The sequence below is a fragment of the Apis cerana genome, linkage group LG8, assembly GCF_029169275.1.
Source record: "Apis cerana isolate GH-2021 linkage group LG8, AcerK_1.0, whole genome shotgun sequence".
Lineage (NCBI taxonomy): Eukaryota > Metazoa > Arthropoda > Insecta > Hymenoptera > Apidae > Apis > Apis cerana.
Genome location: NC_083859.1, coordinates 9,192,304 through 9,210,315, shown reverse-complemented (window position 1 = coordinate 9,210,315; position 18,012 = coordinate 9,192,304). Strand labels below are relative to the sequence as shown.

The following is an 18,012-nucleotide window of genomic DNA, read 5'->3' as shown; positions in this document are numbered from 1 at the left end:
TGATACATAAGGAGTAATAAAAAGGAAATGTGAAATAATTTTGTTTCATCTAGTATATATTTTATTTATAATAATAAATAAACTTTAATCAACTTTAATCAACATAATTTTCACGTTTGTTTTAACTTTTAAAATTGATTCTTTAAAGATTTCCCATAGATATATTAGCATATATATGGGATATCATGTATATATATATATATATACATATACTTATGTATAGCTTAACGAGACATTATCTTCTTTCTAACTACATTACAATATATTTTTGTATATATATTTTTATATATAGTAAAATTATATAATATCTGCTTTTAAAACTAAAAGTAAAATATGTAAAAATATAATATATAAATATACATTATTAGTAGGATAAAGTATATAAAAACACAATACATGAATATATTGCATATATTATTAATATATATTATAATATATATTATTATAATTATATTATATAATTAAAAAATAATTGCTTATATTCAATAGAAATATCTTGCATAATTTTAATATTAATTGCTAAATAATATATGATCATAATACGATACATATTATAAGAATAAAAAAATAGTATTTGAATAATTCAAATAACATACATTATATATTCTAAAATTCTCTTAATTTAAAAGATTATTTATAACAATAGAAATGTAAATAAATCTTATTCTAAATAATAAGAAATAAATAATAAAATATTTTTTAATAATATTATTAAAAAATTTCTTAGATCCAATATATTAACCTAAATAATACATGATAAATAATTTACTTAATAATAGTATTTTATAAATAATAAATTGTTATTTTTTTCATTTTATTTTTTGAATTTATAAAAAATATTAAACAAAAATATAAAGAAAATCTCAATTTTTTTTTAGTAATTCATTTATAAGTATACATTGTGTGCTACTTATGTAATTTAAATTCATTCAGATTAATATCATTTGTTTAATATCATGTTTAATATTATTTTCATTGAAAAAATTTTTAACAATTCAATTACAATAATTTTCTAATTATAAAATAAAAAATAACAATAAAAATTTTATTTCTTTTATGATAGTGATTTATTGCTAAGATAATACTAAATGAGATGAATACTTATAATAATAATGCTTTATTGTTGATAAAAAATTGATAGAAATAATTAATGAAGTAGAAAATATCACAGTGAGATATTATTTTAATGTTTTTCTATATACTATTTTTAATATTCTATTTATTCTTATTATTTTATTTTTTTTTTTTATTATAGAATATATTATAGAATATTTAAATGATTTTTTTACTCTTCAAGAGAGTATTAATTTTCTTTACGCCTATTTTCTTTTTGTTTTGTCTGTTTATTAGTTATTAATTTTTTTTCTTCTGAAAATTCATATTTTGCTGCTAGTCGTTCTCTTATGAACAAACCTTGAATTAATCTTTTCCAATTTCCATAAACTCGTTTGTCTTTCTTTTCTTTGGTTCGTTTAATTGCTTCAGCTTGTTCAACTTCCCAAGCTTCTCGCAATATATCTTCGTATTCAATGCAAACGATGTAACCTTCCATTGCAGGTGTTGCACCCATAGATCCAAAATTAAAACCTACTACAGCAGGTGCACAATCGATATTAAGTTTTCGAGCGATTCGATATAAACCTGGAACTAAATTATAATATACATTATATATATTATATATATATATGTTATATAATTTTAATTTTATTTAGTTATTTTTAACCTTTACATAAGACATATTAAAAATCATAAATAAGTTATTTTATAGTTTGTAACTATTATTATTATTATATTATATTATACTATTACTATTACTATTATATTAACTATGGTATATTCTATTAGTATATTCAGATATACTATATATTATAATATATATTCTATGAAAAAAAATGATTCTACAAACAAAAAACAAATTGAAAATTGAAAAAAGAATAGAATATCTAATATTTCGTTTTCAAGAAAATAAATTCTAAAGTTTTACATAGCATAATACAATGATTTAGATTTGATTAAATGATCAATTAATCAAAATTTAAAACAATCAATATTGACTATGGCAAATTATTTATAACTTTTATTATGGTTAATAATATAATTTTAAGAACTTACGATTTATATGAACAGTGCCTTTTGGAAGCATGGATGGTTGAAATAAATCTACATTTCCATATTCATTTCGAGGAACAATACCATCCTTAGCTATTGGAGGTTCATATTCCATAGTTTGCCATTTACCAAATAATTCTAATGGTGAGTTTTTAATTTTTGTTCCTGAAAGCTATAATTAAGTAATTTTAAATGTTTTATTTTTTATAAATATTCACAAATGACAATATTAATAAATATTCATAAATGACAATATTAAAATAATTATTACTTTATCATATTTTGGACGAGCTGTAACTATTTTATAAGGTTCTTGATCTGACTTTACAATTCTGCCTTTTCTATACCAAGTTTCTCTTGAATAAAGAGTATGTACACAATGACGAGAATAAATGGCACAACCTGTAGAAGTATATCCTAAAGGTACACAATCAGGAGGATATAATGCTTCAAATTTAAGTAAATGTTTTTGAATGATATACAATGGATGCCCTTTGCATTCACTAATTGTTTTAGGCAATGGTTGTTCTAATTCTCTGTAATATAAATAAAATTTTTCAGGATGAAAATTATAAAAGAATATAATATTTCTAATAAATAAGAATATTTAATTTTGAATACTTTTGTAATAGCATTTCATCTTCAGCTTTAGAAATAGCGGTATCCTTCTCTTTCCAATAAGACAAGGTTTTAAGCCACCATTTTTCATCAACTCGTTGTTTATATGTGACTGTAAGCCAATGTGGACAATAGCGTCTAGACACATCTTTTATTAAATTTTCAGAATTCCATGCAACTACATATAATACAGGCTTTGTTGTTTTTTTCTAAAATAAAATATTATCATTATCATGATATATTTGTAAATATATATATAAGTTAATATCATGTATATATTATTATAGATTATTTACATATATTTCAGTTATGCAATGAATTTTTTCATCCATTATATTTACACAAATCCAACTTTCTTCTGAATCTAAATATATTTCAGCCCAAATATCTTGTCTATTTCTTGTATTATTTATTTCTTCATCTTCACTGTCAGAAGATACTAATTTTTTATTTTTTTTAATATTCAAAGAACTTTGTGATGCTTTTTCCTTATTAGTATTATTTAAACTTTTTCTTGTTATACGTTTTATTTTTGGTTGAAATTCTGTTTCAGAATCTGTGGAACTTTCTTTTATATAATATTTTGATTTTGTGCCATCAGTTTTTGAAATCAAATCTGTAGATTTTATTTCTTTATCTTTTTCATTATCTTTAGAATTAATATGAATTTTACGAGATCTTAATTGTCTTAAATTGGATATATTTTTTTCATTTTCAACTGATTTTAATTCATCTTCCTTTTCTGTGATTTTAGAATTTAATTTTTGAATTAATTTATTTTTAATTTTGGAATCTTGATTAATATCAAATTTAGATTTTTTATTATTTTGCAATTTTGAATGTAAAATCTCAGCTGCCCTTTTTCTAGATTCTGCATTTCTATTTTTTTTTGCTTCTGGACTATTTTGAATTACATTTGTTCTTTCAGAAGATTCCTTTTTTTCCTTTTTTTTCTTTGAATTTTCTTGCTTGATTTTATTAGATATATTTTTTGATTTAATTTCTTCATTTTTTACATCAGATTTAAATAATGGGCTATTACTAAAAATTCGATGGGGAGGACAAAGAGAAATAACTAATCTGCAATTTAAACCTAAAGCTCTTAATGTAGCAATGTATAGTAATACTAATTCTTTATAATTAGAAATTTTCTTTTCCTTCACTATTTTTAATAAAGTTTCTTTATCAATTTTTTTATTAGCATTGCTTTCAACAGATTCAAATATAAATATACGTTTGAACCATTTTGTAAATTTTTCTAAGTATGATAGATCAATTCTATTATTTGGATAATTAGATTCAGAAATTAATGATAATACACCAGTAAGTATTTCAGGTAAATTTATTTGTTGATTCAAATAAAACCCATAAGCTAACCAACAAAGTAATCCTACTTTCTCTATCAATATCTGACTTTCTTTTAATCGTTTTCTCAAAATTGCTTTCAAATCTTGCTTACCTTTCTTTCTTTTGTTTATTATTAAATTAGTACTTGGTAAAGTAATCTTTACACCATCTTTTGGGATGGTATATTCATTAGAAGATTCTGCATCTTCTTCATTTTTTGCTATGTTTTCAATAGTATTTTTACAGGGTAAACTTACATTACTCTCACCTTGAAGCAAAAGTTCATTTATTTCATTTGATGATGTGATTTTTACTTCTTTTACTTTTTGTATCTCTTCATTTTTTTTTGTGAGATAATTTAAATGTGATTGTTCTTGTTCGCTATTTTTATTGTTGAGCTCAAGTTTTTGTGAATTTTCTAAATTTTTTAAAACTTGAGTGAATAGTTCAATATTATCCAAATGAGTGATATTCTCAAGTTCCTCGTTATCAGTACTTTCATTTTCAGTATCATCTTTATTTACAATTATCCCAACATTTGATTTCTTTTTTGTGAAGAAATTGGAATTTAAATTAATTTTATTTGGATCAATCAGATACTCATTACTACTATCAGAGTCATCTTCTGATAATCCATTCATTTCGAAAATTTCTTAAAATTAAAATTATAAATTAATATATAATATATCGATACATTGATGGACAAAACTTACGTCGCAATTTCACTTTATCATGTAGATTTAAATATTATGTATACAAATATATGTATTACAAATATTCTAAAAGTTTTTAAATTATGCTTTTACGATCACACATCATATATATCATATATGATAAATTTTTCTGTTTATTTAATAAACATGTAAGATTATTTAATAAAATAAAAATAAACTTATACATTTCACATTCATAAAACAAAGAGAGAGAGAGAGAGAGAAATATTTGGTATTTTTATTTTTATTTTTAATTAATTAAAATTATATACATTATTTTCAATCATTAAAATAAAAATTTTTTAAAAATCTTTTTATAAATTTTTTATTTATAAATTTTAATAAATATAAAGAATTAATATAGAATTAATAAGAATAAATTATAATTTAAGAATTACACAAAAATATAAAAATAAAATTAATAAAATTATAAAAATATTCTAAAAATTGAAATTTGCATAATTTTTTAATTAATGAATTCCGACAGTAATAACAGTTATATATTCTATTTTTTAAAATTTATAAAAAAATATTTAATTTTGTTATGTTCCAAAGTAAAGTTTAATTAAAAAGTTAATTTTTTAATTACTAGAAAGTATATCAATATTATAATATGATTTTTATCTTATTTAATATATTTTTTAAAAAAATAGATTAGTAAAATAAAGAAATTCATTTTTTAGTTTACAGCAATTCCTATAGAGGACAGGCTCGATGTAACGAATAATGAAAAGTCATTCTTGAATATAAGTAAACCAAGACCGTCTTTTATATAAGGTACATCAAAGGGGAATTATACTTTCATTTTGGGTTTCTACAAAGATAATGGTAAGGTAAGAGTATTTTATGTTTTATGTAATCCACATTCATCATATGCATCATTGAAAATATTTAAAAAAAAAATTTTTTTTATGCAACTGACATTCATATTAGATCATTTATTATTATATTTTTTTTAATTTGCCATTATATTTTCTGAATTTTTGTTTTATGTGATGATACATAAATAGTCTCGTTCGTATGATGTATTTCTTGATTATAACTTAGAAATACAAGTCTGAATTAATGAATTTTATTGATTTTTATTATTTAATTATATCAATTATTCGGAATTTGATTTATTTTTTTTTCTAGAATTAGCTTAAATCGTTAAAGTTAAAAACGTGCTTCGGGTGGCCTCTTGCAGATCAACATTTTATTTCAATTTTTATGGTGAGTATCGTTTTTTTATCATTATTTTCATTGTTTAGTTTGTGTTTAGTTTGTGTTAGGTTTTTTAATTTTCATTCAATATATTCTGTTTAAATTTTTTTTATTTTATTTCATTTATTATTTTCAATTTTTCAAATCTAAAATTCATCCGTATTTTTCATGATGTCATGTTACTGCCCCAGTCTGAATATTATATGAATGATTCAGTTTTCTGATAAAAATTAACAATTTTCTGTATAAATATATTTTATTGATCAATGTGTAAACTATTTATTCATTTCATATTCTAATAGGAAAGAATGGAAATCATAAGGTTTATTGCAGTAAAATCATTTAATAAATCTGGTAAGTTTTTATTGTTTTATAAATTTTTAATTTAGAGTGAAATATAAATTAAATTTCTATTTTTTTTTTTATATATATATTTCTAAATATGATGAATACATTAACTTCCCCAGTCAATCAGAAATATTATGTAGAAAATGTTAATCTGAATAAATTATATTATTTAATTTATAATTTTTAATATATAAATACATAATGATATGTGTGTATATTTCTTTTCAGAAACAAGAAAAGAAAATGGTTAAATAATTTAATTTTGATATAAAAAAAAATGTAAAATATTGAATGAAAAAAAGATATATAATAAATGAAGGAAAATATTTTAAACAGGTAATTTTAAGAATTTTATTTTATAATATATAAAAATATGTTAAAATGTTTTTATGATGAATAATTTAAAAAGTTATCCCTGTCTTACATAAAAACATGGTGATATTTTTTTTCTGATATAATTTTCAATATTATGACAAATTTAATAATATAGTAATGTATTATGTAATTAATTTGAATTATATTTTTTTACAGAAAAAATTAAATATGTTTATAAATAATAACTTTAATGTGGAACCATGAAGCTTTCTTTTTTTTTAAATAAATTGAAAAGTAAATAATTTTTATTATTATTAATTTCATATTTAAATTACAATAATTATTTTATGATGATTAATTTGACAAGCATATGACTGAATAGATTTGATGTCATTTATTTTTCTGATTATATCTTTTATAATTGAAATATAAAATTTATATAATATTTATTTATTAATTTAAAGAATTAATAATATATTTATTTTGTTAGTTTTTCAAAGTCGTGAATTATAACATCATTATTATTTGATGGTAAGTAAGTGTATAAAAATCCAATTTTTTATTAATATTTTAGTAGAAATTATGATGTTACATTATAATATACGCTAATATGAACATTATTAATATGTTTACAACTTGCCCTCACTGATCTTAAATTCTTAATTCAAATTATATAATTGGCATAAATTGATGTAAATAATAAAATTTCATTCTTTTAGATGTATAGATGTTGCATATATACTTTTGGAAATATAAGAAAAACATGTTTATGAGAAACAGGTATATTAAATAAATTTATTAAAAATCAAGTTCAATTATAATTATAATGATGTCTTCAATATACGCTATGAACTTTAATGATATAAATTTTTTCACTGAATTAAAAATGTACATAAGTTTTACATTATTTATTAGTATAAAATTTAATTTATATTAATTTTTATTTCAGAACAAAATATTAGAGGTGATCCCAATAAAAGTTTTTTATTTGGAATCTATACAAATTTATTTTTAAAATTATTGTATGATATGTTCTATATGATTAATTTTAAATATATAATTTTATAACTTAAGAATTTTAATTTTATTTCTATATATTAAATAAATTTTATTATTTTATTTTATTAATAATATATATATAATTATGTATTAAGCTTTTTTTTATTATATTGTATGTTTTTATTTCTTGCAGTATGTAAAAATGATATGATAAAAAGAAATAAATAAAAAGACCTATAAAAAAAACTCAATGAATCGTTATTTTTTGTTTTAAAATGTTAAAAAAAGTTGTATTAAATAAATAAAAAAAAGTTTTTATTAAAAAAAAAATAAAAATTGTAATATATTCAATATTTATATAAATCATATTTTAAGCGAAAATTTATTTTTAAGAATTAAATTTAAATAAAAAATTGTATAATCTTATAAAATAAAACAAAAATAATTTAGACTAGATTGTTTATTATAATATAATTATTAATAAACTGAAATTACATAATGCCAGTATTGTTATAAAATTTGTTACATACTAATAAAGTCATAATAAAAAATAAAAGTGAGAAAGTAGTGAGTAATATATTCAATGATCAGTATCGTAAAATTGGAAACTGTTAGGAATTAGAAGTAAATTTAATTGCATATATAATTATCATACAAATTGATATTGAATTTTTTTTTTGTATTTAACTAATACTAACACGCAATTTTTTCATAAATTCGTAAACAAATAATTATTGTTTAAACAGAATATTATATGAAAAAAAATATAATTAAAATATATGTTTATTAAACTGTTATAGTATTTGAATAAAAAAATATATAAGTAATAAAATAATTGATATATTTTAAAAATGATCTGAATAAAAATTTTTTATTAAATGTCTGAAATTTTTTATTTTAAGGCCGGTTTTTTGGAAACTATTCTTAAAAAAAGATGTTTTTGAAATAATATATAGAAAAATGGATATACCAATATTTAATGCTAATTATTTACAAATTTGTCTTACAAATTTAAAAATTTCTATTTTACACGCATTTTAAAAAACAATAAAATTAATATATAAAAAAATAATATTAATTGTGAATTAAAAATATATTGGTACAATATTGATCATTTTTGTGTTATCTATATTGCAAGTAAAAGTACTATATATATATTTTTAAAACAATTAAAAAATTTATATAATAAAACAATATTATATATTACGTACAATTTTGTTTCAATATCTGTAAAAAATAACACTTATGTAAATGCTTAATATCTTATGGTTTTTTTCAACATTTCAATGGAAAATTCTAATGCATTACAATTATATTCATTATATTAAGACCGCGATATTAATTTAAACTTGAATTCTAAAAAAGATTATTATTTATATTTATTATTTGCATTGATATGGATGTTTCCTTGTTGCATACCAAAGTCTTAGAAACTGCTCTTAATCCTAAAACTTTGGACTATAGTTCGAGGTCGATTTTATTCATTATGCAACAAACTCGAAGAGCACTTATGCACCTCTTATAAATTTTTTAAGGAACGAATTTTAGCATTGGTCTTACGAAGTTCAATAATTTGCTATTTTTTTCTTTTTTTACCAATCCAAAATGGATCAGCAAAATGAATTGATCATAAGAATTCAAAAGCGCTTGTCTAAGCAAGCTATCAGCACCTTTTCAATGTGAATGAGGGCACTTGTGATAATCTCAATATCTGTGCAGATAAGCTAATAATTATAACCATTCTACACAGTTACATTCAGATACTATACATTTATCGTACACTATGCCACATATCACAATTGCAATTGATAATCTGTGAGTGGATCGAAATCCTTTTGGTGGCTAGAATTCGATGCCATAATGTATCCCCATAATTGCATAGCTGGTGCACACACTCTTTGTATCTCATCAACTTCTTCAAAATCAAGATCTGTCCGCCAATGAAAGGGCGCCACTTTAGAATTTCGAAAAGTGCTTGAAACACCGCCGACATCATTTTTTGTATGAGTATCTAAAAATTTTTTTACATTTATATGGAAATCTAAACCATAGAAATTATACAGTTCCTTCACATGTCTGTAGGGATCTACAGATAAGTCTTCGTAACGTACTACCCTGTTAAATAAAAAAATAAATTATTTTAAAATTATTTAAATAATCGAAATTTTTATTTTAATTTTATTTTTATTTTAAAGAAATTTGTTTTTAAAATATGTCACATATTTTTGGAATATTGATTATAAAAGAAAGGCATATACCTGAAAGTATGTGGATACTTTTCTATAAGTTGTACAGCCGTACTAAAATCTGAAACCATATCTGCACATACTAATACAGGATCTGAGCAATCAGGATTAGTAGGACACCATTCTCGATGTTTTCTAGATTGCAAAATTCCTCTCGGGTCACGAACTAATAGAACTAAACGTATTCCTAAACTAAAAAAGATAATTTTTTTTGAAAGATAATTATATTTTAATATTTAATTAAGAAAAATAAACTATTCTTACTCTTCTTGTTGTAACAATTTTTCTGCAGCACGCAATCGTAAACGAACTATTTTCATCGACTGAAAGGGAAATAATTTGCAAAATTTAGAAACGAATCGTGGATCCCAACAAATTTTTTTGTGAATTTGACATTGTTTCCATAAATGCGTGTTATGATTGAAGACCCAAGGATGTGTTTTGCCATAATCTAAATATCGATCTGGAGGAAAAAAATATTAAAAAAAAAAAAAAAAAAAATGAAAAAATCTATTTTATTTGAATTCATATGTTAGAAAATGTACCAACCAAGATTATTAAAATCACACTTTAGTAATGCTTCAAGATTACTAAGTGCTTCATCAGCGAGTGGTGGGCCCCTAATCTGTACAATTCCAAAATCAAGTAGAGGTTCATAATGATAAAAATTTGCTGGATGTGCATTAACTACATCCCCAAGAAATGTACTTCCACTTCGCCAACTTGTTAAAATTACACTTCTCATAGGTCTTCCTCCTTTTTCTAATACTAAATCTTCCAATTTACTATAAGAATTATTGTGTGATTACAAACAAATTTTATATTTATATTAATGTTTTAATTATAAAATTTAATTATGTAACATACCTGACATTAACTCCATATTTTCCATTGGGATATTTATATCCTTCCATTTCTTTTTCGATTGCTTTTCTCTGTTGATCAACAACTTCTTGTATCTCAGAAAGAGTAACATTTTCAATAGATCTAAAGTATGCCTATAAATAGCACATATAATATATATATTTAGATTATATAAGATTCAATTTTATTTGTTTATATTTGATTTAAATATATATAATAAATAAAATATATTTTTATTCTCAATATCAAAATATCAAAATATATATAAATATGTCAATATTAATTTTTGTATTGTGAATGAAAAAATTATTTTTCACAAAAAATATTCACTTACCTATATATCAAATATAATAATTATAAAAAGAAAAGAAAATATTTTAAATTTTATAGTTTCATTTATTATCTTTGAAATCTTTCATTAAATGTTTTTTTAATTTATAGAAATCAGTTTATAATATTTATTGTATTGAATTGAAAATTGAAAATTGATAAAGTATATATAACTTTCATATGCATATTTTTGCTTACCGTTGCTGGATCTTGAATTTTGATGATACGTGGTCTTATTTCCACATCCTAAATTGAAAAAAATATTGATAATTTAATGAAAATATATAATATATTGTGAACATAATAATGCTGCTGATGTAACCAGGATAATATCTTTCTCCCTCTTTCATTATGTAGGTAATAAATTAGTTTTGAAAATATATGATGGTGCAAAATGATATATATTAATATAATATATATATATTATAAAAAATAAAGTAAAATTTATAAATAAAATTTTTTTTAGTAAAGAAAATTTATAAGTAATAATTTATAAGTAATTTTAATAAGTAAAATCAAAAAGAGATATTAAATTGTGCAAAATATATAAAACAAAAATAAACCACAAGAAAAAAGAAGCATTATTAATTACTTAAAATTTGTGTGTATGTTAAATATAATTGTTTTTGCTAATTTTTTATATAAGATTAGTATCAAATTACCCCAGTGATCAATTAAGCAGGATATTTCCAATGATCTTCAATAATTGCTATATCTAATGTTGTTTGAATTAAAGAGAGGATAGGAAAAGGTGAAAACAGGGAGAAAGAAATCTGGTAAGTGTTTGTAATGGTTTGACAGTTCATTGTTAGTGTACAAGTGGAAAAAAGTTAGGTGCAAAAGTTAGACTTTACCATCGGAAAGAGCGTGTTTGGCGTGACTCAATTTAGAGCAATCCCCACCTCCGATTTTTTACTGACCGATATCACCGGCTGAAGTCGATGCTCAAGGTAGCTGCTGTAGCGTTGATTAAATGCTAAGAAGAAGATGCAAAGGGACGCCAGGCCTACTAGACCATAGAAGCTCAGTCGTTTTGACATCTTTGGTCCTATATAATTAATACTAATAATCATAATATTATACTACTTAATAATAATTATTATTTTAATGTTATAATAAACATAAATTAATAATATAATATACATAATATATATCAGTTAAAATTTTCACATTAAAATGTTAGTATTTGTGTTATTATTTAAATATTACACTTGCTTATTAAATATATATATATTTATGTATATATATATTTTTATTTGTAATTAAATAAAATAAAAGAATTAAATTTGTAAATTAAGTAAAATATTTATTAAATAAAAAAAGTAATTATTTTAGCATAAGATTAGCAACAATAACAAAAAATAATAATATTTAAAATATTTTATATTTTTAAATATTTTATCTTTAAAATTAAATATTATTAAAAATTCATTAAAAATTTAATTTATTTGTATAATAAATAGATAATTAATTATCAAAATATTAATAAAATCACAAAATACTGTAATATAATAAAATATTGATTAAAATTTTGATAACAAAGATCAATTATTAAACATTCTTATCATGATATAAACATCCAACGTGGAATATCTCAAATAACAATTCCCGAAAAGAAGCGCCAGACATATTAATGATTTACAGTACAGAAAAGTACAGTATATAAGTGTTGCAAAAATTTTATCAAAACATTGACATTTATCTTACCTTGGGATCATACAATTCGTTGCATTTGGAGTTTTCAATCGTAAATAACGTGATTATCGAAAATCTCACGTTTTTTTTGACATTTTAAAATAGCGATAGAAAACACACAACCATCGCATAGCGCACATCGTGGGCCACTGACGCAGAAAGAATCGTACTGCGGCTAACATAGGATAATCACATGACGCGAGTTCATGTGTATGAGTGAATGAGATTTATCACATACACAATTATAAAGTATGAGCGCGATATACAAGAGATTGAGATATACACTCTACAACTTAACGATTATTACGACTATATTCACATTATAATTATATAGGAGATTATTAACGATCGATCTTAACATGAGTAAATTTAATAATTAAAAATTATTAATTATAAAATTACATTCTTTAGTTGGGTCAAAATATATTAATCATAAACATATTTGCTACATATATATACAGCAAAGTTGTTCATGATTGATTAAATTTATTCTAAGTTTTCATCAAATTAATGTAGCCCTAATAATGAAAATAAATAAAAAAAAATATTTAAAAAATTGGATAGTTCATATATATCTCAATACTGTGTTACTATTAGTTGTAATAATATTCAACTAATAATACATTATATTTTCATAATTAATGTATATGTTATTTATATAAACATTGTTTTTCAATAATTGAAATTCAAAATTCAAAAATTCAAAAAATCATTATATTAATGAACATTATTATATATATAATTTTATATTAAATATTTATTATCATATTTAACTGATTTATTAGAAAATCAATTGATCGATAATATATATTTTAGTGTCATTCTCATTATTCATTTCAAACTGGATCATTAATAATGATTGGAATTTAAAAAAAATGTAAAATTATAAATAAAAAAATAGAATAATATTTTATAGAAAATTTTGCAGATATAATATATAAAATACTACGTTATATATGATTACATTTATATGATAATACTATTATATTACTATTATATTAAGTTTTTGTTTCTTTGTATTCTATATAGTTAAAATTTGGACATATTAACTGAATGTTTTAAAAATATTTTTTATGAGATTACAAATAACAAAAGAATAAATTTGACAAACAAATTTTCGAAACATCATTTTTCAATAGAATATTTTAGAATATTTCAAATTTCATATTTCAAACTCACAATCATATATCAGGATATATTATATTTTGGGATATATTATTTTTATCTAAAAATATTGTAAAGCTTAATATAATTAAAGCTATTGTAAAGCTTAGAATATATTATCTTTTTTTATATTACATATTTTTGTTTTCAAAAAGAAATCATGAAAGTTTAAATGACATTCTATATTTATTACTATTGGCGTTACATGCCAAAAGACAAAGAGAATCTAATGAGAAAAACTAAAAAATCAATTTCAAAATGAACAAAGTATAAATAAGGAAAGCAAATGATAGAAAAATAGAGATAAGAATTGGCTATCAACGCCATCTCTTTAAAAATATTCAAAAGATTTGTATTTATTGTATTTGTTGATATTGTATTTTACTCTTATCTTATGAAGAAATATCTTTGATGCTTAAAAAATGATGTTTAAAAGAATTTATTAATTTATTCTTTTCGTCTATATTTCATATTATTTCATTTGCAGTATTTTAGAAATGGCACTAATTCTTTAATTTTTATCCTATCTTATTCTGTTCTTTTTATTATTTGTTCTTTTTATCTATACTTGCTCTTTAAATTTTATGCGCTTAAAAGAACTTCGATATTTGATTGATAATCAAAAGCGAGAAAAAATGCAAATGAATAACTTTTGGGACTTTCATAGGATTAATAATAAAATTTTTCTATTTTTTATTTTTTAAATCGTCTTTATAAATATAAATCTTCTATATTTGTTTTTATTGTATAAATTCTAATATATACAATTACAATATATAAAATATATACAATATACAATATACTAACAATATGTATAAATAAATTTAATTTTTTAATTTTAAATTTTAAATTTAATTTATATTTAAATCCATTTTTATAAAAGATATAATTTTATTATAAAAAAATATACATTTTATATAAAATTTTTTTATCGACAATCTTTCCTACAATCGATAAAGAAAATCATAATAAAAAAACTAATAACTTTTAATAATAATTTGAGTAAAAAAATAATCATTTTAAAAAATAAAATTACATCATAATTTAAAAAATAAAATTAAATTATTTATAGTTTTTTTATACAATATTATTGATCAATTACACGTTAATAATAATCAATAAATAATAATTTTTACGTATTTTCTTTAATGAAAAAACTATAATTAATTTATTTTATCAATAAATAATTTTCATTAAATATTCTATAAAACATCTTAACTTTTGTCAAAAATTCAGAAAAAAAATAAGAACTATCAGCGTTGATTCGTAGAATCATACCAGGCGTCGCCCCAACTGCATAGGTTGCATGATGTTGATGGGCCCAGCAAAGCAGTCGGATGCTGTTGCTTGAACAGTGCAGTTGTTGTTGGGGGGAGTTATTTCGATCGCACGTTTCTCGTCCCTTTCTCTTTGATCTGATGTCACACTCTTAGCTTAGATATTTTTTGAGTTGGAACGTTTATACCGGCTTCGCCATCGCAACATAACACATATGATTGCCTGTAACTGTTTGTCTCTATATGTTTCTCCCTTACGAAACGACTTAAACACTCTGCAGCATTGTATGACGTATTCTCGAAGTGGAGAGACTTCGTGATTAGCGAGCCGTGTTATCGAGTAAACGTGAATTAACACAAGTTTCGGTATACGAGTATACATCGTCTCCCGGTGAAAGAGACGTGGAAGTCGAGCATCGTGTGTCACAATGCACATCGTCCTGTACTTTTTGTGACTGAACGTGATCGGGATAATTCGTGGTGTAACTGCACACTAGGTTGGACTGCGTCGACAACAGGGCCGAAAAATTGTGCGCGACATTTTTGCTAACAACTCGGCACCGGAGATGTCATACTAAAAAGATTTACGGTGAGTCCGCTCTGCCTTTACGTTCTTCTCAATCTGGAATTTCAGCGGTGCATTGGTCAATACTGGTTTGACTGCTTTTTTTTTTTTTTACTCCGAATAGATGTTTTACTGAAAATCAGTTCGCCAAAAGCTAAATCATATATTTACGATAATTATAAGAGTATCCTATACGTATAGAGTATAATATGTTTATCTGTTTTCAACCTAAATTGTCTTTGTAATTTTAGTTATCTGGAAATTTTAATTACAAAAAGGTTCTGAAAGAATTTTTAAAACCCGTGTGTAAATACAGTTGAGTAACTGTTTCGAAGATTTTATAACTCGAATTTGAATTTATTATATTAACATATAACGAATAAATTAACGGCCTGTGCGAATTGAAATTCAATTTCAAAATTAATGATAAATTGTGATGAAAATTTTGACTATATTTATATTCTATTGAAATAAGAATTATAATTTTAAATTATAATTAAAAAAAAATTATAAAAATTGTAGAAGTTTTTATATTAAAAATTTTTTATATAAAAATTTATTTCTGCAACAATATTTGCAAAATTTTAAAACTCGTTACATTTCTCAAATAAAAGAGGTATAATACAACATAAATTCATACTTCCGCTTGATAGTATGAATGTTCAATTGTTAAGATATAACGGTTACCACGTAATTATTTGAAAGATTTAACACGCGTAAGAACGATTCCAATAACAATTGGCATTCAAAATTCAATTAATATCTAATTTTTTACAACAACAATTACTATTTTCGAAAGAAAAAGAATAAATAAATACATATTTTACAGTTAGGACAATTTTAACTTTGCAATACCATTGAAGTTATTTACAATACAATGCTTTTTTATTACTAATAAAATTTCTTAAGTTTGAGAAAAATATGAAAATAAATTATGAAAAAAATCACTATTTATATATATAATTTTTTTATTGAATTTTATGACAAAGTTTTAAAAAATTAAAAGTCTTTTCATTTTTAAACGAGATCAAAATTGAAAAAAGACTAAAGTTTAAAGTTAATTCTAATTCATAAAACACAGAAATGTAAGAGAAATTAAATTTTAATTTCCTTATACTAATTTAATTTTTCTTCAGTATATGTATGAAATAAAAAATAAAATCTAACAAAACACACGAAAGTACAATACAAAATTTTCCTTTCTATTTTTCTATCTGATTCCTTGATTTTCTTGTCAGAAGATTACTCGTTCGAAATTTAATTGCGTGTCTCCATCTTTTGGCAGTAGTCCAAATGATAAAAACGAAAACTACGGGGCCAGCGAGTGAATCGAGACTCGCAATGTGACGCAGGAGATACGACGTGATAGAAAATTTAATGCCGTAAAATTTCGGAACAATTGTATCAGACAGCGAATAAAACTGAAAACAATTAATAAAGATTTGATCAATCTTGTTTAAAATAGAATTGAAATTAATTTGTTTTGCGTTAAATTATGTTTTATCTGAATTAAGATTTTTTTTTGCAATAATAGTAAACAATTATCAATGACGTTTCTAACAAATATTTAGAGTGTTTTTTTTTCTTTTATCATTAAGTTAAATAAGAATAGAATTTTATGTACATATATAAATTTTTTTTATACGTAATACGTACAAAAGTAATTTAAAAGTGATATGATAAATAAATATATGATATTTGCACTTGATGCCAACAGGCTGCTATACAAAATATTGTACATATAAAATTAAATAGTTTCAATATTAACTTTAGAATTCGTTGATATTAATTAAATTAAATTTAAATTAAATTTGATGTTATTTAGTTTGTTGTTAAAAATTGTTCTATAAATTAAACAAATATAAAATAGTACTTACAGTACGTACAATAGTATTTAATTTTATATATATTGATTTAATTTAATTTTAAGTTAGGTTAAACCGAAGTAAAATTTATTAATTTTAAAATGAATCACTATAATTATAACAAAATTAAAATTTACATGGAATTTATGCAATATTCATCTTTTCAGCGATTTTTAAAATGCTTAAACTAATATAATCTTTGTTTCTAGAAAGGAATTAAACATTGTTATTGTTATTATTGCTACTATGATTATACTAGTGTCAACTTCGGTCATTGGTTAAGCGAAATGAAATTATTATTACTAAATTATTATTACTAGTTATTAATAGCCTATTGTTATACAGACGTAATAT

General features: G+C 21.6%; 3 protein-coding genes and 1 long non-coding RNA gene across 7 annotated transcripts in view; 2 read left to right on the top strand and 2 right to left on the bottom strand.

Annotated features, from left to right (window-relative positions):
- Positions 1-38: 38 nt before the first annotated feature.
- LOC107996506 (DNA repair protein complementing XP-C cells homolog) lies at positions 39-5,005 on the bottom strand. The gene is made up of 6 exons (XM_017054583.3): positions 4,788-5,005; positions 3,024-4,726; positions 2,731-2,936; positions 2,381-2,645; positions 2,113-2,281; positions 39-1,647 (listed from the first exon to the last, which is right to left on the bottom strand). The coding sequence occupies exons 2-6, from the start codon at positions 4,713-4,715 to the stop codon at positions 1,304-1,306; spliced, it is 2,676 nt and encodes an 891-aa protein (XP_016910072.1). The 5' UTR covers positions 4,716-4,726; positions 4,788-5,005; the 3' UTR covers positions 39-1,303.
- Positions 5,006-5,473: 468 nt separating this feature from the next.
- On the top strand, positions 5,474-7,898 carry LOC107996400 (uncharacterized). Of its 2 annotated transcripts, none has more exons than XR_001765785.3 (8): positions 5,474-5,620; positions 5,922-5,999; positions 6,293-6,344; positions 6,567-6,674; positions 6,870-6,947; positions 7,144-7,184; positions 7,373-7,433; positions 7,603-7,898. It is a non-coding gene; the product is annotated as an uncharacterized LOC107996400 (long non-coding RNA). The 2 variants fall into 2 exon arrangements; XR_009830980.1 differs by having other exon boundaries at positions 5,496-5,615.
- Positions 7,899-8,611: 713 nt separating this feature from the next.
- Positions 8,612-12,963, bottom strand: LOC107996501 (carbohydrate sulfotransferase 4). Of its 3 annotated transcripts, none has more exons than XM_017054569.3 (8): positions 12,800-12,963; positions 12,013-12,154; positions 11,291-11,338; positions 10,766-10,896; positions 10,448-10,683; positions 10,163-10,361; positions 9,911-10,090; positions 8,612-9,767 (listed from the first exon to the last, which is right to left on the bottom strand). In XM_017054569.3, exons 1-8 carry the CDS (start codon positions 12,808-12,810, stop codon positions 9,446-9,448), a joined length of 1,269 nt encoding a protein of 422 aa, XP_016910058.1. In that variant the 5' UTR covers positions 12,811-12,963; the 3' UTR covers positions 8,612-9,445. The 3 variants fall into 3 exon arrangements, with proteins under 3 accessions (XP_016910058.1, XP_016910059.1, XP_016910060.1); XM_017054570.3 differs by having other exon boundaries at positions 12,013-12,140; positions 12,800-12,960; XM_017054571.3 differs by lacking the exon at positions 12,800-12,963 and having other exon boundaries at positions 11,947-12,140.
- Positions 12,964-14,640: 1,677 nt separating this feature from the next.
- LOC107996449 (beta-1,4-glucuronyltransferase 1) overlaps positions 14,641-18,012 on the top strand; it is a 47,756-nt gene continuing 44,384 nt past the window's right edge. The window contains exon 1 of the mRNA XM_017054496.3: positions 14,641-15,817. The gene's annotated coding sequence lies outside the window, so the exon portion shown is untranslated. The remainder of the gene's footprint in view (positions 15,818-18,012) is intronic.

Bases quoted from the DNA above. Each gene is read 5' to 3' on its own strand.
- LOC107996506 (XM_017054583.3), bottom strand. From the start codon at position 4,715: ATGAATGGATTATCAGAAGATGACTCTGATAGTAGTAATGAGTATCTG. The intron at 2,937-3,023 runs GTAAATAATCTA...ATTTTATTTTAG, and splicing joins ATTGCATAACTGAAATATAT to AAAAAAACAACAAAGCCTGT. The intron at 1,648-2,112 runs GTAAGTTCTTAA...ATTATAATTTAG, and splicing joins AGGCACTGTTCATATAAATC to TTCCAGGTTTATATCGAATC.
- LOC107996501 (XM_017054569.3), bottom strand. The intron at 10,897-11,290 runs GTAAGCAAAAAT...TGCTATTTATAG, and splicing joins AAATTCAAGATCCAGCAACG to GCATACTTTAGATCTATTGA. The intron at 10,362-10,447 runs GTTGGTACATTT...TTTTTCCTCCAG, and splicing joins GTGTGATTTTAATAATCTTG to ATCGATATTTAGATTATGGC.